The 20965-nt window shown below is 52.0% G+C and overlaps 2 protein-coding genes across 2 annotated transcripts in view; one reads left to right on the top strand and one right to left on the bottom strand.

Annotated features, from left to right (window-relative positions):
• The window catches only part of GATD1 (glutamine amidotransferase class 1 domain containing 1), an 82262-nt gene that overhangs the window by 15806 nt on the left and 45491 nt on the right, over window positions 1-20965 (bottom strand). The gene's annotated exons all lie outside the window — the stretch shown is intronic.
• EPS8L2 (EPS8 signaling adaptor L2) overlaps window positions 1-20965 on the top strand; it is a 45776-nt gene that overhangs the window by 3482 nt on the left and 21329 nt on the right. The window contains exons 2-3 of the mRNA XM_065635351.1: window positions 12095-12156; window positions 12829-12884. Of these exons, the coding sequence (XP_065491423.1) occupies window positions 12116-12156; window positions 12829-12884 (97 nt within the window). The 5' untranslated portion in view covers window positions 12095-12115. The remainder of the gene's footprint in view (window positions 1-12094; window positions 12157-12828; window positions 12885-20965) is intronic.

The raw sequence follows: 20965 nt of genomic DNA, 5'->3' as shown, positions 1-20965 counted from the left end.
TTTTATTTCCTGGTAATCCAGATAAATCAGAAGGAATTGCAATTAAGAAGGGAGGGAAGGGTGTGGAGCCAAGCGCTGGACCGGTTTGGAGATCTCCCCCATTCACCTGCACTGCAATTCCCCAGCACAGCCCAACCCTCGTTCCCACTCCCCAGAAGCTCCCAAGGGCGTTACTGCAACCTGCTCGCTGAGCCCCAGCGGAGGGAACAGACCAAACCTTCCCAGCCCACGGGAACAGGAAGCCAAAGGTGGGGAGCCACAGGCTCTGCCTGCTCAGCCGCCCCGGACCAGCCACTGGGGCGACCAGACGAGCTGCTTTGGCCCCGGTTTGGTTTGAAGCACCACGCGAAGCCGGGAGGTGACTGTTCCTGCCGGCATGGTTGAACCGGGGGGACCCTGACACCTGCACGAAGCACGAGGCCGATGGCAGCGGCTGCACCGCTCCGGGTGGGAGCCGGGGACGAGCTGCGGCTGGGACCTGCTCAGGAGGCTCCAGACCCTTCCATCCATCGCTGCCTACAGAGGAGGGGCACAGATCAACCCTGCCCGAGGTGACGGCAGCTCTTTCCGCGGCCGGCGGAGTACTGACACTCCATATTTGGTGGGCTGGGGTCTTTCAACACCACCTCAGCAAAGGCCAGCAAATGCTTTCCTTTTTCTGGTTCCCAGTTGGGGTACTGGCCCCCAAAAGCTTTTCATAATTTGAACTTCTTTGAATTTTGTTCTTCCTGCTTCCTTTTTCTTTTTTTTTTTTTCTCCATCTGTCTTATCAGTCTCAACCTGTCCAGATTTATGTCCTACAAAGGTAAAGTGCAGACCATCTGAATAGCAATAAAGCAAAGTTCAGCCACCCAGCAGAAATGCTCACCATCGCTGAGTAATTCAGAAAGTGAAATTATGCTGCTGGCAGGATGATTAAGATCAAGCGAACAGGCACAATCCAAATCAACACCACCCTCCCCCAGACTGTTTACGCGTAATTTTCCTCTTGCTGAAGATGACCAGGAGTCATCTGGGAGCTGAGGTAGTTCTAATCTCTTCATGCGCTGGAGGTGCTGGCTGCCAGGAGAACCAGAGCTGCCACCTAAAGCCGGGAGCTCCCCCAGATTCCTGCACCAGCAAATACGAAGCAAAACCCAAACCTGACCCACCTCGTTGTGGACAACACAAGTGCCTTGTCCTTGTCTGCTGCTCCCTCCTCATTGCCACCAACAGGACTCCTTTGGGGTCCCTGCTCGTCCTGCCGCTGCTGGTTGGCAAGAAGGAGGGTGCTGGTGGGTGCCCTGGGTCCAGCTGCCTTTGCTCTGTACTGCAGATAAACACAGAGGCGTCCATTCGCCTGAGACGCCCCTTTCATCAGTAAATTCACTTTATAAAAACACTGGGGAGAGGAGAAAACAGAAAAGTAATTGCACCCACAACATCCCTTAATAAATCACAGGCTGGAGCCTGCTCTCATTCCTGACACTGCTGCCTCTTAATTATAGCTGTGTTCATCTGAGGAGACAGAGCAGGAGAGCCAGGCTTTATGCAGAAGGGAACACTAATTAAAACCTCTCTGTTCCCTAGAAAGATATTCCTGCTTTCCCTCGGGGAAGAAGTGAATGGACCTGTCTCTGGCCATTCCCGCGGGTTAATCTGTAACGCTGACTTTCACACAGCAAGGCAGTTCCTCTTGTTTTCAGTCCCCGATGCTCTTGGCATTGCTTCCAGGCTGGGATATGTGACTTTCAAAACTCCCTGCAGAAGGAAGAGGAATAACGCGTATCCAGGTAGCTTGTGCAGGTGCGGACGTCGCTTGCCTGGTGTCAGGTTGGGTGGCAGAGGATGGTGCTCACTCAACACACACTGACCACAACAGAGTTTTGCAAATTGTCCCTTGCTGAGAGTCCAGCCCTTAATATCTGACACAGGCAGGACTCCTGTGATAGAGAGTGTGCCCCAGACTGCACCCAAGCAGATCCTCTGATTAGAATTTGATGGAATTCAACAGGTTTGATCCACGCTCAGAGACACACGAGAAGAGAGTCAGGTCCCTTAGGGTGGCAGGAGTCTCGTACCACCAGGCACCTGCTTGCCAGCATTTCCAGAACATCTCCAGATGGTACCTGGCCAGGCAGCAGCTGCTCTGCTGATTCACCTCTGTTTTCCCAGCACCTGAGAACACAAACCCTTCAGAACTGCAGGAGCAGAGTGGTACATCTGAGCTATGGAAACAGCAATTTGCCCCACTGAAGACAAAGGGCTGATGCCCCAACGATGTACATCAGCGTTCTCCAGCCGGCCCTGCAGCATTTTGAAGCAGAGAACCAGGCTGGTACAGGAGGGGAACAGCCCAGCATCCCGGCACAGGCTCACTCCGATGAAGCCAGACAAGGCTGGATGTGAACGACATGGGGAAAATCTTGGGCTGGATTTTTTTTCCCCGTTTTTTGCAAGAGAAGGGGCAGAGCGAGAGAGTAACTGTGCCATGAAAGGCTCTCAGGGTTAACTGTAGCTCCACAGGACTGTCAGGTTTGTTGCTGTGAGTTGCTACTGCTTAAAAAAAAAAAAAAAAATTTCACGAGCTGAAAGAGAAAAAAATCCCAGAAAAGCTGCAGCTCAGTCAGATGAACTGCTGCACTGAACTAGGCAGGAGTGGGTTCAACTGGATAAATTGTGAGTGAATGTAGCTCGTTGCTCCTGTGCCAGCGCAAGCAGGTAACACCCTGGGTGCGGCCGGGCCAGCACTGCGGGCACAACGCTCCGGACAGGGGAGCAGCCCCTGCCCACCGCTCTGCACCTGCTCCCGCCTGCAAACCAAGAAGGAAGCGCCCCCGTATATGTGACTTAAGTTCCAAAATTTCCCATACACTTCAGATTGGAAGGGAGAGAGCTGAGGTGCTGCTCTCCTGGAGATCCGCGGTACAGCCCATGGCACGGAGACGGTGAACAAGGGACCAGCTGTGAACTGGTGACAGAGCTGGGGGGCATCCCGTGAAACCAACAGCTGGCAAGTGCGGCACAAACAAGAGGAGAGGGCTGAGCGCACTGTGCGGAGCCCGGCTGCACAGCATCTTGCCACAGGCCATTTGGGATGTCAAAAGTTTACATGTAGTTGGCTAAATGCAGCTGGGCAAATTCAGGAAAGAAAAAGCTTAACTGAGAGCTCTTAAATCCCACTGCTGCAGGCTGGGAAACTTTGCAGAGAGGCTCCCAGTGTGCCTGTCCTGTTCTGAGCCTCTCCTCTGGGTATCCACATGTGCTACAGCCCCGTGTGTGCTCCCAACCTGCTGCCCCAGCTGAGCAGGGTGACAGGAGAGCTGCTGGACCAGCCCGTGTGCAGGCTCCTCGGAGCCAAACGCGAGGGTGCACGGGAGGAGAGGAGCGACTGCTCGGTGGAAGGAAATGTCATGCGAGTTTAACCACGGCAAGGACTAAGAGTAGTTGGGAGAAACAAGCTGAGTGGTCAAAGCCCGCCTGCCAGAGTCACAAACTAGACCAGACAGGTCCCCAGAACATCTGCTGCACAGCTGGCACCAGCCCAGAGACACTCCTGCTCTCTGCCCCCTGCCTGCCAAGACCTGGTAAGCAAACAGTCAAAGGTGAGAAGAACAACGTAAAGCAGTGGAGAAAACTGAGATTGGGGCCGTCACCACCCTCAGCAGCCCCTGGTATGTTCCCTGGGGCGCAGCGTGTGATGCTGACTCCAACGCGATCAGTTCTTGCCAAGACAAGTGCACGGAGCTACCAAGATGCGCTCACAGAGGCCACACTCTGCTCCAGCACCACATGGGTGACGGGCACTCACGTCCTCTTGTCCCCCAACACCTCGAGCTAGAAGAGGACTTGGTTAGCTCCCAACACCCAGCTTAGCAGAACACCCACACCAATCGGCGGCCAGGGGGCAGGACTGAGGAGGACTTGGCTGGGGAGCACCAGGAACAGCACTTTGTCACGTCCCACTGCAGCCCCACCAGCTGAGATGCCCCAGAGCACCTTCACGCGAGGTTTGCAGCATCCGCCGGCACACAGCCGTGGGCAGGAGGGCTGGTCCCGCCAAAGCCAGGCCAGGAAGGGCAATTACCGAAAAGGCTAAAAATGACATGTACGTATATTTATCTCTGAGGAGGGCTGGCTGCCAGGGTTGCATCTTCGCTGTCAGGAAAGCTGGTATTTGCTGAGGTGGAGGATAAATGACTTTGGTTTCTCTGTTCAGTCCCAGGCTCCCTGTCCCTCTCAAAACCACATGTATTCCTGTGCTCTTGGGGCCACCTGCCCCTTCCTTCAAAATGACCTTTCCACAACACGCCACATCCTTCAACATGCATGCTTACCCACGACCCCGCTTCTGCAAACCTCTCCTTGCTCCAGAGGTGCCCCATAAAGCTGTGGCTCATTGAAGGACACTCTAGAGATGGTCTGGGGAAGAGAGTTCCCTGGTTTTGAAGTACCGGTTGTGGGAACCACCACCCCGTCCCCTCCTTTGGCCACAGGACAATCCGCGTGGCCTGTGGCCTGCGTGCCCTCCTCCAGCAGCCCCAGCGCTCGTGAACACAGCGCGCCCACCCGCGTAAAAGGGCTTTCTGGCTCCATCCCCTTCTCCTCGAGGATGGCAGGAGCAGAAGGGACCTCAGGAGGTCTCCAGCCCGACCCAGAGCAGGCTGAGCTCTGAAATCAGAGCAGGTCACACAGACTCACCCCAGGCCTCTCCTGCAGGCACCACTTGTGCTTTTTCCTCCTTGCCCTTGCAGGAGATTAATTTTTTTTTTCGGCAAGATTGTTAAAACACTTCTGTACCGTAAGATTAGAAACTGCCATTTAAATTCTTTTGATAAACCCAACCTCACACATCCTTCTATTCTAAATGAAACAAAGGGCAAAGGGAACATTTTTGTTTTGTTTTGTTTTGGAACGATCTCTCATGGGACTGTTCTGGTTACTGTGTAACTGGCTGTTCGTGCTGCAAAAATCCCTTTTGCCGGCCTCATCCACAGAGCTTTGTTACTGAAAGCTCCAAAATCAGACATCAATGCAGGTGACAGCTGATCACTCTGTAAAAGCCCAGGATTTACCTGCTATCCTTAGCTGGGCATGGAAGTTTGGTGAAAGAGTTTGCAACGGAACACGTTTCGCATCAGCAATCGACATGGTTCCTATGGGGACTCGGTGGGAATTGAAAAATCTCAGCATTTTGCAGGTAAAACAGAAATCACTGACAGCAAAAGCACATTTTGATTAACTCCCCCTTTTTGCCTTTCAATGATGATCGGAAAGTCACAGTTTTTCACATTTCATCTACCAGGACATGTATATGGAAATACCAACAATAGGAAGAAAAAAGATTAGACTGCTACTAAAAAAATGCCCAAGTGCTGCTGCGTGGCCATTTTTTGCTTATTTACCCCCTGAGCAGCACAGGGGATGAAGGACCCTCAGTGACCTCGGCTGCACCCGGTGCCGATGCCCCGAGACCAAATCTCAGCGTACGCCCCAAAAGCTGCTCCCAACCCTGCCCCGTCCCTGCCACCACGGTTGTCACCAGGTCCCTGAGCTGGTTAAACCCATGTCAGCTCGTTTTCCTGCAGTGACACCCTGAGCCGAGCTCCCGTGTGCCAAGTTGGAGCTCAAATGAATTGTTAGTGAGTGGCCAAAAATACACAGACAGGATATGAGTAGAAAGCACAAACTGGGGTGGGAAGAGATGGCAACGAATGTTGTCGTGATTAGCCCAGAGAAGGCTGGAAAAGCCTTAAACATCAAATGTGATTTTCAAGAGATGAATCTCCTCCCTCAAATCTCCTGCCACACCCTCCACGCAAAACCCTCAGGGTGAGTTTTATGGCAGGAAATTAAAATTATTGATGCATTAGCTTCCCCAAGCCCTGGCTGCTGTGGGCAGACGTTTGGCAAGCAGGGAGCAGAGTGAAATAGCCACTCACTGGTGCAGGCAGGGGGAGACGGGCTGCAGCCCTCTCCCTGCTTTGGGGGAAAGATATCATGGTGCGACCTTCCTACGCAGGGAGATGAGTATTTCGTGGTTCAGATTATCCCAAAGACTTCAACATGACCATGCTGGAGACAAACAGAAGCTAAGCGTGGCCCCCAAAGTGACTCTCAGCCTAATAACAAGTTTTTCTCTGATGGAGCAAAGCTCTTGGCACGCTGACCATCCTGCTGCGCGCCTGAGCTTCTGCCAGGAGAGTGAATCAGCGTTTCAGGGAGTGACCAGCAGTGCCCTTCCTTTAGGAGGAGGCGGTGGAAACATCCCGGCCATCTCAGCGCCTCTGTCTTGCTCAGTGTGGAGGAATTAATTCACAAACAAAACCCCTTCAGCCCGTCCTGAGGGACCAGCCGTGTCACCCCGTCACCCTCCCTTGGGCTGGCGCTGGCCGGGCAAGTATCGTGCAGGGTTGAGTATCACCATCCTCCTGGGGCTAAAGGCCTTCGCTGGGAAGTAAAGTGAAAAATCAATCGGCCTGTCAATTTTTAAAAAAATTATTATTGTTTATTTATTTTTATGGGTCTCCCGTAAAAGCAGCAACAAACTGGGACTGCTATGGCCAGCCTGTGAGGATTGCACAGTGTTAAATGAGGCAGGGTCACATCGTACCTACACATCAAAGCAATCATTTAATGAACAATGAAGGCACTCAAGTGATGAGCTCAAAGCCATCGCGACGGCAAAGGCCAATCTCCTACGCAGCTGTACAGCCACAGCTGCCAATAAAGGACTGATACCCATCGGGGATGAACAAGGAGCACCACTATGCTGGCAGCTGATGGTTGGACCAGAGAAGCTTCCAAGCTTCTGGAAGGAGCCGTTTTGCTGCGGGTGCTTTGCCAAAGCACCCACCACCTTTCGAGCATGGATGTGACAGCCCTGAGCAAATCAGCTTTTTGTCCTTGAAGTCCCACCATAAAGAACATCCTGCTGTGCCCTCAATCGGAGCTGTAACATCGCTGTGTGAACAGGGACCCAGCAGGAGCCTCAGACCTTCTCCATCCCTGGCCACCAGCGCCAGCCTTGTGCCGAGTCGCCCAGCTATTTCACAAACACCTTTGAGCCTGGAAAAGCCACAAGAGAAACAAGAGATATTCTCGCTACACAGCAAGGTGCACGTGAGGAACAGCTCTGGGAGTCGGCACTTGCAGCTGGAAAACATGAGCACGCTGCCAGTTCCACGCAGGGTTTGGGTGGTTTCCTGAAAAACGGAGACGATTCAATGTCCCCCTGTCAGGCTGGGCTGGGGCAAAGCAGCGCCTTGTGCCGTTATCCGTCTGGAACATAACACACACACACACTGTGTCACTCCCTAATTTTACTGGCCTGAGGTCCGAGTCCTGATTTCTACACCAAGAAAATACAAAGGATCCCTTTCATCAACAGAGTCGCAGCGTCAAGTCCTTCCCCATGCTAAAAATCACAGCTGGGGGTGATCCAGTTCCCGGAGTCCAGCACCAGGTCCGGGAAAAGGGATCATTTGGGGGGATGCAGAATAAAGACGTAGGGCAGAAAAACCTTCAGCATGACAACTACCAGTGTGGTTCTTCAGCAAACTTTCTGGGTACCAGCTGTACTATGGGCACAAAGAAAACAGGACAGAGGAAAAAGCTACAGAATTCCCCACAACACTCTTCCCGGGAAGCCTGGGGAACACGTCACGTTTTTCCTTCCTGGGGCATGCAAGTGACTCACGCTTTCTCCTGTTTAGAAAGTTTTGAACTGCGGTCTTTTAGTTTAAACCATTTAATGAATTTTTCTGCAAGGTGCGCTCATCTGTCTCCTTCTGTCTGTCCAAAAGCATCTATGAATATGTGGCACGCTATTGCTGGGTCTGGTTCTCAAGCTTGGCTAAACTGCAGCCCAAGCATAGCTAAAGCTCAGCTTGGTACCCCTGGCAAGAGCCGGGCTCAGCGGACACAGCAAGTGCCAACCTGCTCCCTGTTCTTCCTCCACTCGGCTCCTGCGGGATTGCTCCAACAAGAGGAAAAGTGTAAACTGAGGAGCTGTGACTCAGCACGGGGACTCTGCAAACACATCTTTTGGAGGGGGAGCGGCATCAGCTTCCAGTTTTTTCCCAAGATCATGGAGGTTGTGTCTAGTTGTGCATTTTCCCCGGGTATTTATAGAGCAAGGCACTGTCTGGACTTGCTTTTGGTTGTGTTTCTTGAAGGAAGGTTTTACCTTCTGGCAGGAATATAAAAGCTCCTAGTTTGGTTCAACGAGCCCGCAGAGCTTTATTGTCCCACAGGGACCGCGGGGGCACTGAGAGCTGCCAGCGCTGCCTGGACTCCTGACCCACACCTAAATTATGGTCTGTCTGCATATGGACTGGAAAGAGCCACGGACACACGTGTTTGTGTGTGTGTTTGGGGGGGCACGGTGGGTAAATTCCCATGCGCTCTCTAGGTAGTTGGAGAATCTCGCATCAGGAGTTTGTAAATACTGGTGCCGCGTGAGGAGCACCGAGCACACAGACCCCAGTCCCTCACCGACACCCCGAAGCTGTTTTGTTGGTGGGTTGACGTGGGATTGTAGCTTTGCCGATCTGCCAGGCCCCTCAGTGCGATCCCAGCGGGCAGGACGGATCCCGGGAGTGCCAGATGCATCACAGTGCCCGTGCTCCCTTTGCTCTTGTGTGGGTACAAGCGAAATCCGCTTTGCAGGACAGCCCCTCAAACGGTGTCACATTCCCTTGTGAAAACACCCAGCAACCCGAACAGACAGCGCTTTGTTGTCCTGGGAAGCTTAAATGATAACATCATGTGGTCACCAGCTAATGTTTCCAACCAACGCTTTAAGTTACCTGCCGAGGCTTTTGCTAATCAAGCGTTTCTGCCGGGCCATCCAGCTGGCACAGGCCACATACACAGACAGTAGCATCCTCGTTACTGCTACTCCTAGGTAGCTTATTGGTTCTTAAGTTTTTGAGGTTTTTTTGCTGTATTTTTCTCCTGTTGTTCCAGCAAAAGCTGTTGCATTTTGCCCAGCATTTCCCTGCTGCTACAGTCTTATATTCTAACAGACTCTGACACCAGGAAACCTCCAGCACACTCTGCCTGGGGTACTCACACTAACAAACACTAGATGCTGCTGTCAGTATCAACAGTGATTAGAATAGTAATAGCCCTAAAAAATGACACTAGTATTTCACATTTTCAAGTTTCTTCGCCCAAAGTCCAGAGGTTTTCACAATCTCTTTCTGTTCGCTGTAAGAACAAAAATCTATGACCACGGCAAACAAGGGAGAAGTATTTCTCATAAAAATCATGTATGACAATAGCAGCAATTGGCCCTCAGAGCAGAGCTATTAATCTTTCCTCTCCCATAGAGCTTCTCCACCCTTGCAACATTGCAGCTCCCTCTTCAAAGGGACTCAAAGAAAGCCAAAACAATGTATGGCCCGCTTCCATTTGCTATAAAAGTACCAAAATGTAGCGCAGACAACAATGCCAGGCTCTGATCACGGCTCTATGTGTCTTTGGGAGGATATTCCACCTCCAAGGACAGGACGGTCCGGAAAGTCAGGGAGTGAGATTTCCTTTGCGTTAAAGTACAAAATGGCTTTACCCACCTCGGTGTCCTTCAGCACCGACTCCTGAGCTCCCTCCAGCCCTGTCTTTCAGCACGTGAGATCTCCTGGCCTGGGACGTGGTACCTCTCATGTCTTATCTTTGGCTCTGTCCGCATTGAAAAGTGAAATACTCTCAGCCCTTTCTTCATCTATTCAAGTCCTACTGACCCGCGACTTAGCAAAATCATTATAAAGTCTCCATCGCCTCAGAAATGTATCCCCCCCCGAGTCTGCCAGCTGGGATTCAATTAATATCAGGCAATTTAAACTGAATTAAAAGCTCTGGCACAAGGCTCTGTCCTGGTTTAACTTGGCCAGCATCACACCACACCCTCATTTCGATTAACACAAGTTTGAACACAAACATGGCCCTCGCAGCAGCGGTAAGAACTAGGCAAAGGTTAAATAATGAAAATAGCACGAATAAATAAAAAGAAGGGAGCCCGGCAGGATAAGGACCTGCTGACTTGGCAGGCGCTCGCGGTGCTCCCAGTTCCAGGCCCTTTCAGATAGAAGAACAACCTTCCCACGGCGCTGGGCACGGGGAGGGGACGTGGGGCTTTATCGCATTACAAATGCCGAGACAGAGCAGGGAGCAGAAGGAGCGATTTCTAATCAGCGCCCGGCTGAAACGCCAGCGGTGCTAATGCTTTACAGCTTCTGCTTGGCCGGGTGGAAGATTTTTGGAGTGTCGGGGTGTAAAGGGGACTGCGAGCAGCACAAAACCTTTCTGCTGTTTCGCGGGCCGCGGGTGTTCCCCCCAGCGCGGTGACAAGTCCTTTCTGACATCTGCAGGGTCCGGTGACGTTTCTGCTGGCCGAGGTCCATGATAGCTCAGCCTGCCTTGCAGTAAGTGAAAGGGAGCCCAAAATATTACATTAATACACAGAAACATTCCCCGCCATGATCAGCAGCCATGGGACTGAAGCAGTCAGATGGTGTAAAGTGAACAGAGCAGAGCTGGGTTTATTTATTAGAGCCCGTTCCCTTTTCTAGGTATCTTACGCTAATGCACACGGAGATCTGGGAGATAGGAGCAGTCTGAGGACTGTAAAAGGAAACCAGCAGACAGCTATTAACAGAGGGAAAATTCACAGCTACCCAAGCTTGGGCACAGAGACGGGTTTTATTACGCTCAGAGGGGTTGGCAGAACACCAAGTTTCTATTCTAACATGTATATGAATTTATATCTGCATATACGTGTGTGCACGGACTTTAGTATCAACCACAAGAGAGACAAAAAAGGGAGAATTTAACATACCAGCTACAAAATGCACTTCAAAGTAATTTCTAACAGCATCTCAACACTGAGGAGTATTACTGGGATACAAAGCAGTCTGAAAGCCCAAGAAATAAAAGCAGATGCGATAGGACAAGCCCTGCAGCAGTCAGGGCGGCTCGGGAGGGGAAATCCCAGGTGCCAGGGATGACTCCCAAGTGTTCCCCAGGGATCATACCCACTTTAGGCTGAGCTCAGTGAAGACAAAGCTTTGCGAGGCCGCTCTGCTGCCTGCCAGGGATGGCTGTCACGGACACCAAGCACATCCAAAGGTCCCCTCGCACGAAATCCCACCCAAGACACTGATGAATTTCCTCCTTTAGGCCAATAACAAGTATTTTAAAGCCATCCCTTTGAATTTTGACAACCACATAATGAGGCGAGCAAAGTCCGACCCAGACAAAGCAAAAAAGAGGCACCGAGCGCCCCACAAGCAGGTGCCCATGAGCTTTCCAAAAGTGAAGAAAAACACTTTTGTCTTGGTTTTCCTTCAACTCGCGCACTGCACAGAAGTGAATAACACCTTGGATGACAATACAAAGCGTCCCCTGAGGTTTTATTACACCTTTTTTGCCCTTTTTTTTTTTCCTAGCAGTTCTGCTCTCAGAGAAGTGCCGGGATCTCTCTCACATTATTTATAATTCTCATCTGAAAGATGGGGGGAAAAAAATCTGTAAGCTGAGCCTGCCTGCCTCTCAGCAAGCACTCAGCCACTGCAGGAAATTTTGCCCCATCCTTATGCTGCCAGTGTCTTCTCTATGCAAGCAATGCCCTGGTAAGGATACTTTAACGGCTGGTACAGAGCTTAAAATCGCCACGTAACAAAAGATAATGGCACTGCAGGCATGAAAAATGACTCAGAACACTCACAGTCACGAACATGTGGCCATGGGGATCCGCACGTTTGTTACTGGCCCCTGACAGAGCACACCAGTCTCTGCTAAACTGTAGGCAGGGCAGCTTTCCTAAAAAAAGATGTACCAAAGTACCACAAAGTCAGGGTGTGTCTGGAAGGGAAGGGCAAGAGACAGAAATAGGGTTTGGAAAGGTATCGGGGATGTGTCACCTTCAGCCCAGGTCAGGGCTGAGAGAGGTGGCCGAGCAGAGAGCGGCAAGAAAACCCCGTCGTGCTCACCTGGCTGCTCTCACCTGCCCACCCTGCTGCCTGGAGACCCCACATCAGAGCACGCACACAGATAAATTATCTGACAGAGTGTTTCCTCATCACTAACCTTGTCTCTTCTGCTTCTGCTGCAGTTGCCTGTCCTGTGAAGCAACATGAGTCTCAAGGGATCCCTCAGCAGCAACCCCAGCTCAAAGTAAGGATCTCCGTGGCTTCCTCCACCTCGTGCAGGCACCACCACCCCTTCCTAGCACCCAGGGGTGCTCCTAGCAGTCCCACTTAGAGACCTGACACCCCAAAATTCAAGTGTTTATGCACAGTTAACATCCTTGCACATTTGTACATGGGACACATTCTGCACCTGCCTTTGGAGAACATCTCAAAAGGGTCCATTCATTAGCGACCTTAATCTTGGCACTTATACTGCCGCAGGTCTAGGTGGGCTCAGGTATAATGTGGAAGGGTCTCCTGTGCTGCTCCCTGTAACAACCCCCCTTAACTGTCCTTCAAACAGCCCCTCCAGCAACGATGTCCTTCCAGGGGACACCGCGTGTGAAGGTAACTCTAGTGGGGACAGGCCTAGAAGGGCTCCTCTGTCTCCTGTTTCCAGCTGCTGGGTTTAGTGACATGTGCATGCGGTGTGGATAACAGCTTGGGTTGCAGAGGGAGCCGCCGGCATGGTCTGACACACAAATGCTTTGCCTGGTATTTCGGAGTCGCTCCACATCTGACGGACAGGATGAGCAGGGCAGGGATGGTCCCCCTGGGGTGAGCTGCAGGGCTGATCATCGTGTGAGCCACAGTGTGAAAACAGATGTTCAAAAGATGCAGGAGCTGATGGTTTGTTTGTATCTTCCTTCTTTTCCAGTGGCAGCATGGGCAGAGCAGACGGAGCCGCCAAGCTGAGTGCAAAGGACCTGTACGGTGAGTCGTGCCCACAAACACGTCTCAGGTTTCCTATACCAAAAGCACCTCTGGGGATCTGGACACGGCTGTTGGGGAGTTTTAAGCTGGGACTCAATCAGAGCCACGTGAATCCTCCATAGGCTGCCCTGACAGGGCAGCAAAAATGCCCCTTACCTGTGTGTCACTGCCTCCCGTGCTGGGGACAGCGTGATCTTGTGAGGACAAGTGCCACAGAACATTGCTTCCCCTCATCCAGATCCCCTCCAGTTCTGCTAGCAAGATAACCTGATAAAGGGCCCAACAAAAGAAAGACTGTCCTCAGCAGGTTAATGATTATCCTCTTTTAGCTACTCACTGAACTGCGAAAACTCCAGTGCTCTTTGAAAGCAGAGGGAATTCGGGATGGTGCTGGTGCAGAGCCTGACCTGCAGCTTCTTTATAAACCACCTCAGCTCCAGAGGAGCCAGTGAGCCACTGGGCGAAGAGCTGTAGGGAACGTTTAGGTATCAATAACAGTTATTCCTGATCTTAGCAGCTGTCTTAATGTATCCCAGGGGAAGCCTTGGCCTGTGGGGTAGGCAGAAAAAACAGAAAGTCGTGTGAGAGCTCACCTGCCTCAGTTACCCCCTGGATAAGCAGATGGGGGAACACGAGCAGCTTTTGGGGAGTCTGAGCCTGCAGACTCTCCCACCTGAGAGCTGTCGATCTGCCTGGCTGATGCTTTCATTGGGTACAAACTGTGTGTGCCCCTGTTGGAGAGCTTGTATTTGATCAGAATTCTCCCTCTGCAGCTACGAGGTGAGGGTGGTTTATTTGTCCCTAGGAAGTGACTTTGGTTGCTGCAGGTTTTGCCTGGAGGTTTATGGGTGTGGAGTGGCCTGGAGCACTGTCCCCAAGTCACCTCTCTTGCCTGGACATGAGCAGTCACTGGTGGGTCTTAGCAGACGAAGTGTTAAACAAAATCATTGTTAACTTCAATTAGCTGCAAAGAAGCGAAACATGGGAATAAAGGTAGATCAGAAATTGGGTGTTAGTGGCTGGGGGCATTTGTGGCCTGGATGCTGCGTGATGGGCAAGTACCAAGCAGAGGGTTGAGCAGTGTCTGGAGATGACAGGACACAGGATAAGCCTGGAAAGAAGCAAGAGGACGAGGCGTGGGAAGGTTTGGGTGCTGCTCCACCGTGCACACAGGACAATGGCATCATTTCTTCTGCTGCGCACTGAAAGCTCCTGCAGATCTGATATGGGGGCAGAAGGATTCTAGTTGCAAGGTAAATAGGGAACCATATAGAGACACGTAAAAATGAAACTGAGCGCTGAAAACTGTGTGTGACACGTGGCACGTGCGGGTTGGCATCCATGGGTGAAGGCTCTGGACGGTCAGGGTTTCGGGGTGGGATGTAACTGGGAGCACTGGGCTGACTGGTGCCTCAGCACCACAAACACTCGCAAAGGGAAAGGCTGACAAACTGCCTCTAGAACAAACACAGTTTCTCAAATAAGTCATTTCAACACAGAGTTACATCTTTTAAATTTTTTTACATGAACACACCCCAAAAGCAAATTTCACCAGGGATGGGATCTCTCTGATCCAATTCCAGCAAACCTTAAATGAGGACCACGGGTCCAGGGGCCAAGTCCTCAAGAGGAGTAAATCAGCTGCTGGTTACTTCCCTGGCACCTCTGAAGCGCAGTCTGAGGTCCGCAGTAATTTACTGCATAAATACACAGGGCTTTTGCTTGGCAGACCTTGAAACCCACCCCGCTAATTCAGCATGCCTTTCTCAAAGGACGCTCAGCATGCGTTAAACCAATACTTAAACATCTGGGTCCCTTCACACTTGGATCCTCCCTCCCCCAACGTTAATTTCTGCTGTGAGCTGGCACACTGGGGAGTGGAAGGCAAGCAAGAACTAAAATTCCAGGGAGAATTATGTTTCATAATGAAACAAATCACACCAAGCTCAGATGGCCTTGATTATGATGCTGCTTAGGGACACTCAGAGCTTACAAGACTTTTCATATTTCCATTTTTTGCCCGTGTAATCAGGCTGGCTCCTCAGCCCACGTACGCTGCCAGGCCTCGCAGAAATGAGCGCAAGGACTCCCACATTCAGAACACACAGACACCTGCTGCATTTAAAGCTCGCTGGGTAATGTCCTTCCAGCAGCGGCGGCTCCAATGCACAGAGACATCTAAATATTATTCCTAGGTGAACGCAGCCTTGGTTTTAGCTTTATTCCAAGGATGATTTTTCCTACAGCCGAGCGCCTCCCACCACTCAGCGGTCTGAGAGGAAGAGGCCATGTACTGAACCACCACCTCAGGTACATGGGCTCTGAATGCTGACCCAGCCTGGTGCCAACTGCAGGGACACAACTGCTGCGGGCCACAGTGTCCCCAGCATGAACAGGGACTTACTGGCAGCATTAAATCCACCTCAGGTGAGACCCTGGAGTGGGATATTTAAAAGCATCATGGAGAGGTTGCTCTGGGGGTTCCAGGACGTAGTGTGACCCGCACAGGGCCACGAGGGTCCGCAGAGGACACGGCCTCGCGGCTGGCGATGGTGGCTGCCCTGGCGTCACCCTTGGCCTGCTGTAATTGTCTTGATCAGCAAGTATTTGATGATTCTATCATAAGTACAGGGCAGGCTACTGTGTCTTCTGCACTGTGGTGAGCACAGAGGGGTACAGAGCCATATCCCAAGTCACCAAGGAATTCTGCAGAGAAATTGGCTTAAAGCCCTGAAATATCTTCCCCGGCTCTGTCCCTACCAGAGCTCAATACACTCTCTGGGTGCTCAGCTGTCCCCAGTGGAGTTTCCTGTTTCCATGGGAACAGGATACTCATCCTTTCCTCCTTGCTTAGCAAAACGGCACCAGGTTTCCTGGGCTCCACATTCTGGAAGTGTCTGTGGCTGCCTGCATGGAGCGAGCCCCAGCTCCGGCGGCAGGGGAATGGCTGGCGCCGATCAGGTTGCCACCTTCCTCAACGCACAGCGGCCAGCTGAATAAATGTTAATGCATACCATAAATAAATTAAGCTGCTTCTCCGCTTACCGGTGTCTGTGCTGAACCCAGATGAAAGGCTGTGGGGGAGAAACCAGTGTGGCTCTGGCAGAAGCCAAGGGAAGGGCTGGTAGGAAACATTTTGGCGTCATGCGTCCCACAGGCGGCTTCTGCCACCCCTGCCAGCAGTGGCAGCCAGGTGGATTCTGCAGGTGTTCATCTGAGCTGCTTTCACGGGTGATCAGACAGCGCTGATGACCATGACCATAAGAAGCTGCCTAGAGTTTAATGATTATAGTAGATTTATCAGGGAAATGGCTCTGGAGCAGTGTTCAGAGCAGCCCGTTTCTGTTTTGGCTGCCCTGCAGTGCTCAGCCGCTTTCCAGCCAACTGCTTGGGTGTCTTTGCCTCTTACTTCAAGCGCTGGGGCACAGAAGTGCCCAGCAGATCCGAAACCAGGCTGGAGCCCCAGCAGGGCCATGGAGCAGAGGGACGGGATGTGGAGGGATGGAGCGACAGACACTGCAGTGATGAGAGACGCCAGCATGGCAGGAGGGCACAGCTCATCTCGCATCCAAACTTGTGAGAGCAGCCAGTTGGCTCCAACCTGCCCATACCACCCTTGATACACTCATTGCTGGCAAAGACCAAAACTTGTCAGAGCACAGGGTTGGAAAAGGGATTTTGGAGCAAGAGAAGCTGCCTATAGAAGGAATGAGGCTGGAGGAGCACGGTGCTGAGTAGCAGCAGCCTGCGAGGCGCGATCACTTGACGCTGCACGTCCCCCGTAACCCAAGAAAGGCTTTGGCGCTGTAACAGGACCCGGGCACTAACACAAAGAGAAGAGCCATTCCCCCTGCCCAGCACGGCCCGGGACAGGGATCATCTGCCTGGGAGAGGAGACTCCTCCGGCAGCTGCTTAGCAGGATGGCAAAGGAGTAAATGATGTTTAACAGGCACAAACCAACTCCTGGGGGTCTCCACACACCCCAGCCACATGGAGAGGTCTCTGAGATGAGACTCACCAGCCCCTATGGTCCCCAGCCTGCCATTCCTTGCCGCTGTCTCTCCCTGCGCTGTGAGATACCGTCACAGACGAGAGGTGTGCCAATGCCGAATAGCCCCAAGAGCAGACAGACAGAAACACTGACTCCAGACAGTCCTGCTCTCCCTCAAGCTGCATTGCGAATGCACATTTCCTATTAACAGCTTGGCACGATGACCAACAAAAGGGTCATTATTTACTATCAGTTATTGCCTGCCCAAACCATGAGCTTGTTAATTATTTCAGCTGGAGGCCACGTGGCAGCCACACAGCTCTCAATGGGAGCGCTGAGGTGCTGTTCCCTCCCCACAGCCCTCTTGAAGAGGGTTTGTGCATGAATTTAACACACACTGGTGTGTCTGCAAGATACAACCCTGGCAGGAGCAGCAGCAAGAAACTGAGCTTGTCAGCAACACAGCTGGGTCGAGAGGACCACGGAATGCCCGAAGCCAAGGGGATCTGGCAGCATCTGACCAGTGCCATCCGAGGGACACCACCATGTCCCTCAGATGCAGATCTATCTTCTGTGTCTTTTAGCAAAAGCTAAAACTGGAAAGCACAAGCAGTCATTGAGCCAATTTCTGAGGCTCAATACCTGGGCAGGAAGGCCAGGTGTGTGGTGTTAGGCACGTCTGACTCGGATGAGGCTCCAGCCCGTGCCCTGAAGCCAGCTGGCGTTGCCGTTGGTAAAGCAGCAAGGCTGCAATTCTGGATAAAGCAATTTCACACCCGACTGACTGAACAGCCGATTCCTTTAAAGCCATCACCCCTCAGGAGAGAAAGGCTGAGATCCCGCAGAGACCAAGGCTCCTTGCCGTAGGGAGGAGGAACCGCTTCCCCAGACTGCCCTGCAGATTCCCAGTTGGGAAATGATGGGAGGAGGGAACTGGTGCTGCCCGCAGCGGCACCACCTGCCAGGGGCTGCCGGGGTCCTGCTCTGCTTGCCCAAAACCTCCAGAGCAGCGGACGGGGCAGACAGACACCCAGCTGTGTCTGTCCCCAGCCACAGCTGGCACATTTCAGCCTCAGGCACTGCTTTTCCCCACTCCTGCCCTTTGCCAAGACGAGGATGCTCAGAGGTGGGAGCATCCCCGGGTGCATTTGCCCCGTGCAATGGGGCAATAAAAGGGAGCCCGAGTGCTCCTGCAGCAGGTGGGTGACAGACAGGACAGTGTCCCCATGTGCTGTCACCGTTTCCTTCCCCAGCCCACCGCAAGCAAGCTCTGGGCAGCACTGATCACAAGTCCGAGTCAGGGCAGTGCCTGAGACATTAATTCCCCATCTCCTCCCCTGCCAGCCTGAATAACGCCCTTGTCCTCCCCCACTGCTCCCTCGGTGCCGTTCAGCTTCTTTCTTCTCGTCCCCTTTCCAGCTTCAGATTACCCCGGCTCTCCTCCCACACTGCCTTGGGGGTGACCCTTTTATTCAAAGCCTCAGACATTTAATACCCAACTGAAAGCAGGGCTGGAAGGAAAACAGGAAGGCAGCAGATCAAAACCCAGCTGTGGGTAGGACAGAGAATGTTTAGGCTCAGCTTAGCCCTGACTGGAGCTGCTGGGAGGAGAAGGCTCTGCTCTGGGTGCTGCTGGCTGGAAAACTGAGTTGCCTGGGCTGTTTAATTAAATCAAGGTTCCCCCAATCTTACTAAACATATTCTTACACTCAAAAAATGTCATTAGCAGCTATGGGAAGTTCAGAAAACATCATTTTGGATTATTTGGTGAAAAATAACTTGGCGTATTTCTTCCAGCTCTGGTTGTAATGGTAAAAAGGAACACCTCTACCCCAGAGCCTCCCCTGCAGCTCCTCAACACCCCGATTCTTTTCGGCTGAGCGGCCCCTGGGTGCCAGCCCAGCAGACAGAACGTTACTGTCCATCCCCACACACAAACACGCAGTGTTTCTTGCTGTGCCCAGTCCTTGCACAACCCGGGAGGTGGGTCAGGTTTTTATTTGCTCTTCTAGAGTGGGTTGTGTCTTCAGCTAATAAAAGAGGAATGTGAGCACTTGGCTGTGAGCTGGTGGCAAATATTAAGCATGCCGAGGAGGAATTCAGCCTTGTGACACCTCCCAGCAGTAACGCAGCTCCCTCCTGCCCACACCATTCATACCTCCGGCTGCCCCCAGCCTCAATGGGAGCCTTGTCATTCATTTTGAGAGCTTCCACATCACGTACTAACATGCCAGTCGTGAGCGATAGCTGCCCCATGCAAAGACTCCCAGCGTCACAGACAAGCTCCGGCAGTTCAGAAAATACCACAGTGCTAACAGGAAAACCAGCAAAGATACTTCCAAACTGGAGCTCTCCTGGGGATGGGTTGGTTAACACCTACGGTGCCCGGGCCTTCTCTGTTGCAAGATGCTGTAGAAATGCAAAGTGTCCTCATATGAGAGGTGTCAGATAAACCGTGAGGAAATTAGGCACTGCTGCTAACGTGCCAGCGTTCATTCATACCAAATTCAGCAGGCAGAGGACAAGCTGTGCACAAGGGCAGTGTGGAGCCACCCAGGACAAGCAACTGCTCCTCCAAAGGCTGTTCTGGCCATGGGAGTTCACCTGTCACACGTGAAGGATCCCTGATCCGCACCGTCAAACAGCCACAGACCTCCCTGCAGGAGTCATTCTGGCATATTCGGGTCAGCCTAGCAAAACCAGAGCCAGAGTTAAGTTAAAGCCAATAATGATGCATCCACAGAATGGTCTGCAATGTTTCACCACATTGCTTTGAAGTAAACCAACCTCTTTTTTTAAAGCACCCAATGCTTCTTGGATAGATGTGGCCCAAGACTGACTATTTTATGATCTGCAGCCTGGACCTCTAATTCTTTCTGTGTTGAAATCAAAACTAAGCACTAGGAAAGAGAGAGATTTCCATGTTTTGCCCCCCTGCTGTTCCCAGAAAGCCTGGCTGTTTTCAAGCCTGGTTATATTTGCAGATGCCAGCAGGAAACACAAAAATAAAAGTTTCCATGGGTGTGGGGCCAGGTAGAAGCCAACAAGACAAACTATTTCAGAAAGAACAAGCAGACATCTTAAAGAAAAGGACAGGAAAGCGAATATGCAGAAACGCCCCTTTCCTCGCCCTGGGCAGCTTCTGGGACGTCACCTGAATGGCATCCTGAGACAAAATAGAGGCACTTTGTCCCAGTTCTGCAACTCTTAAAGGTAATGCAGCAACTCCCCCAGCCCTGACCATTGCTGCAGCTCCGTGGGCTGTTCTACCAGAAACCCTGCCTGGTTCTCCTACCACAAAGCCCATCTACAGCCTGGTTAGGCTGTTCTACCAGAAAGGCAGTCCTACGCCAGCCTCCCTCTGCAATCCCAGTCCCCCCAGTACACCTTCCCCTCCTCGGGGACCACCAGCTCCTGATGCCGCTCTGTGCCCCTCCTTTCAGGGCTGGAGACGTTTGCCCGCCCTAATGTAAACCACCTTTTTTTCCCAGACCAACCACTTCGGCCTTCTCCATTCCCTTTGAAAAAGGAGGGGATGGGATGTCTTAAAAATCCAAATTTGCCTCCATCTCACACAGACGCAGTGTTCTCATTTCCATTAGTGTCATCTATTTACACGAGAAACGCTCGGTGAGGAAATTGAGGTTACTGAGAGGAAAAAAAAGTTACTCACATCAGACATGAGTCCCTGGGGTGTGTGTTACCGTGTGCCCTATTCCAGCCCTTGCCCCACATCTGAAGTAGGGCAGCCTGCAATTAAAACACCCAGCAAACACGAAACGCCATTGACCCTTCAATGCGAGCTTAAGGTGGGAAGTGGCTGTGCTGAAATATTAATTAATTTACTCAAGGTCACTCTGGAAGCTAATGGCTGAGCAGGGTGCTGAGCTGGGTGTCTGAGGTCTTTACCCCCCAAATTGTCCTTGCTCCACCTTTGAGTTGGTGCTAGTGGTGTACAAGGCACCGGCTCAGAGACCTGCGCTCTCTGTTAACCCTCTGCCGCTGTGCCCACCAATAAATCATTTCTACGTGCGAACGCCAGTCCCTTCAGGGCTACCAGGAGTTAGCTGCAGAGGCAAAACACGCTGT

The sequence above is a fragment of the Caloenas nicobarica genome, chromosome 5 (genome assembly GCF_036013445.1).
Source record: "Caloenas nicobarica isolate bCalNic1 chromosome 5, bCalNic1.hap1, whole genome shotgun sequence".
NCBI lineage: Eukaryota > Metazoa > Chordata > Aves > Columbiformes > Columbidae > Caloenas > Caloenas nicobarica.
Note: the sequence above shows the minus strand (reverse complement) of the source record. Positions and strands in the feature narration are given on the sequence as shown.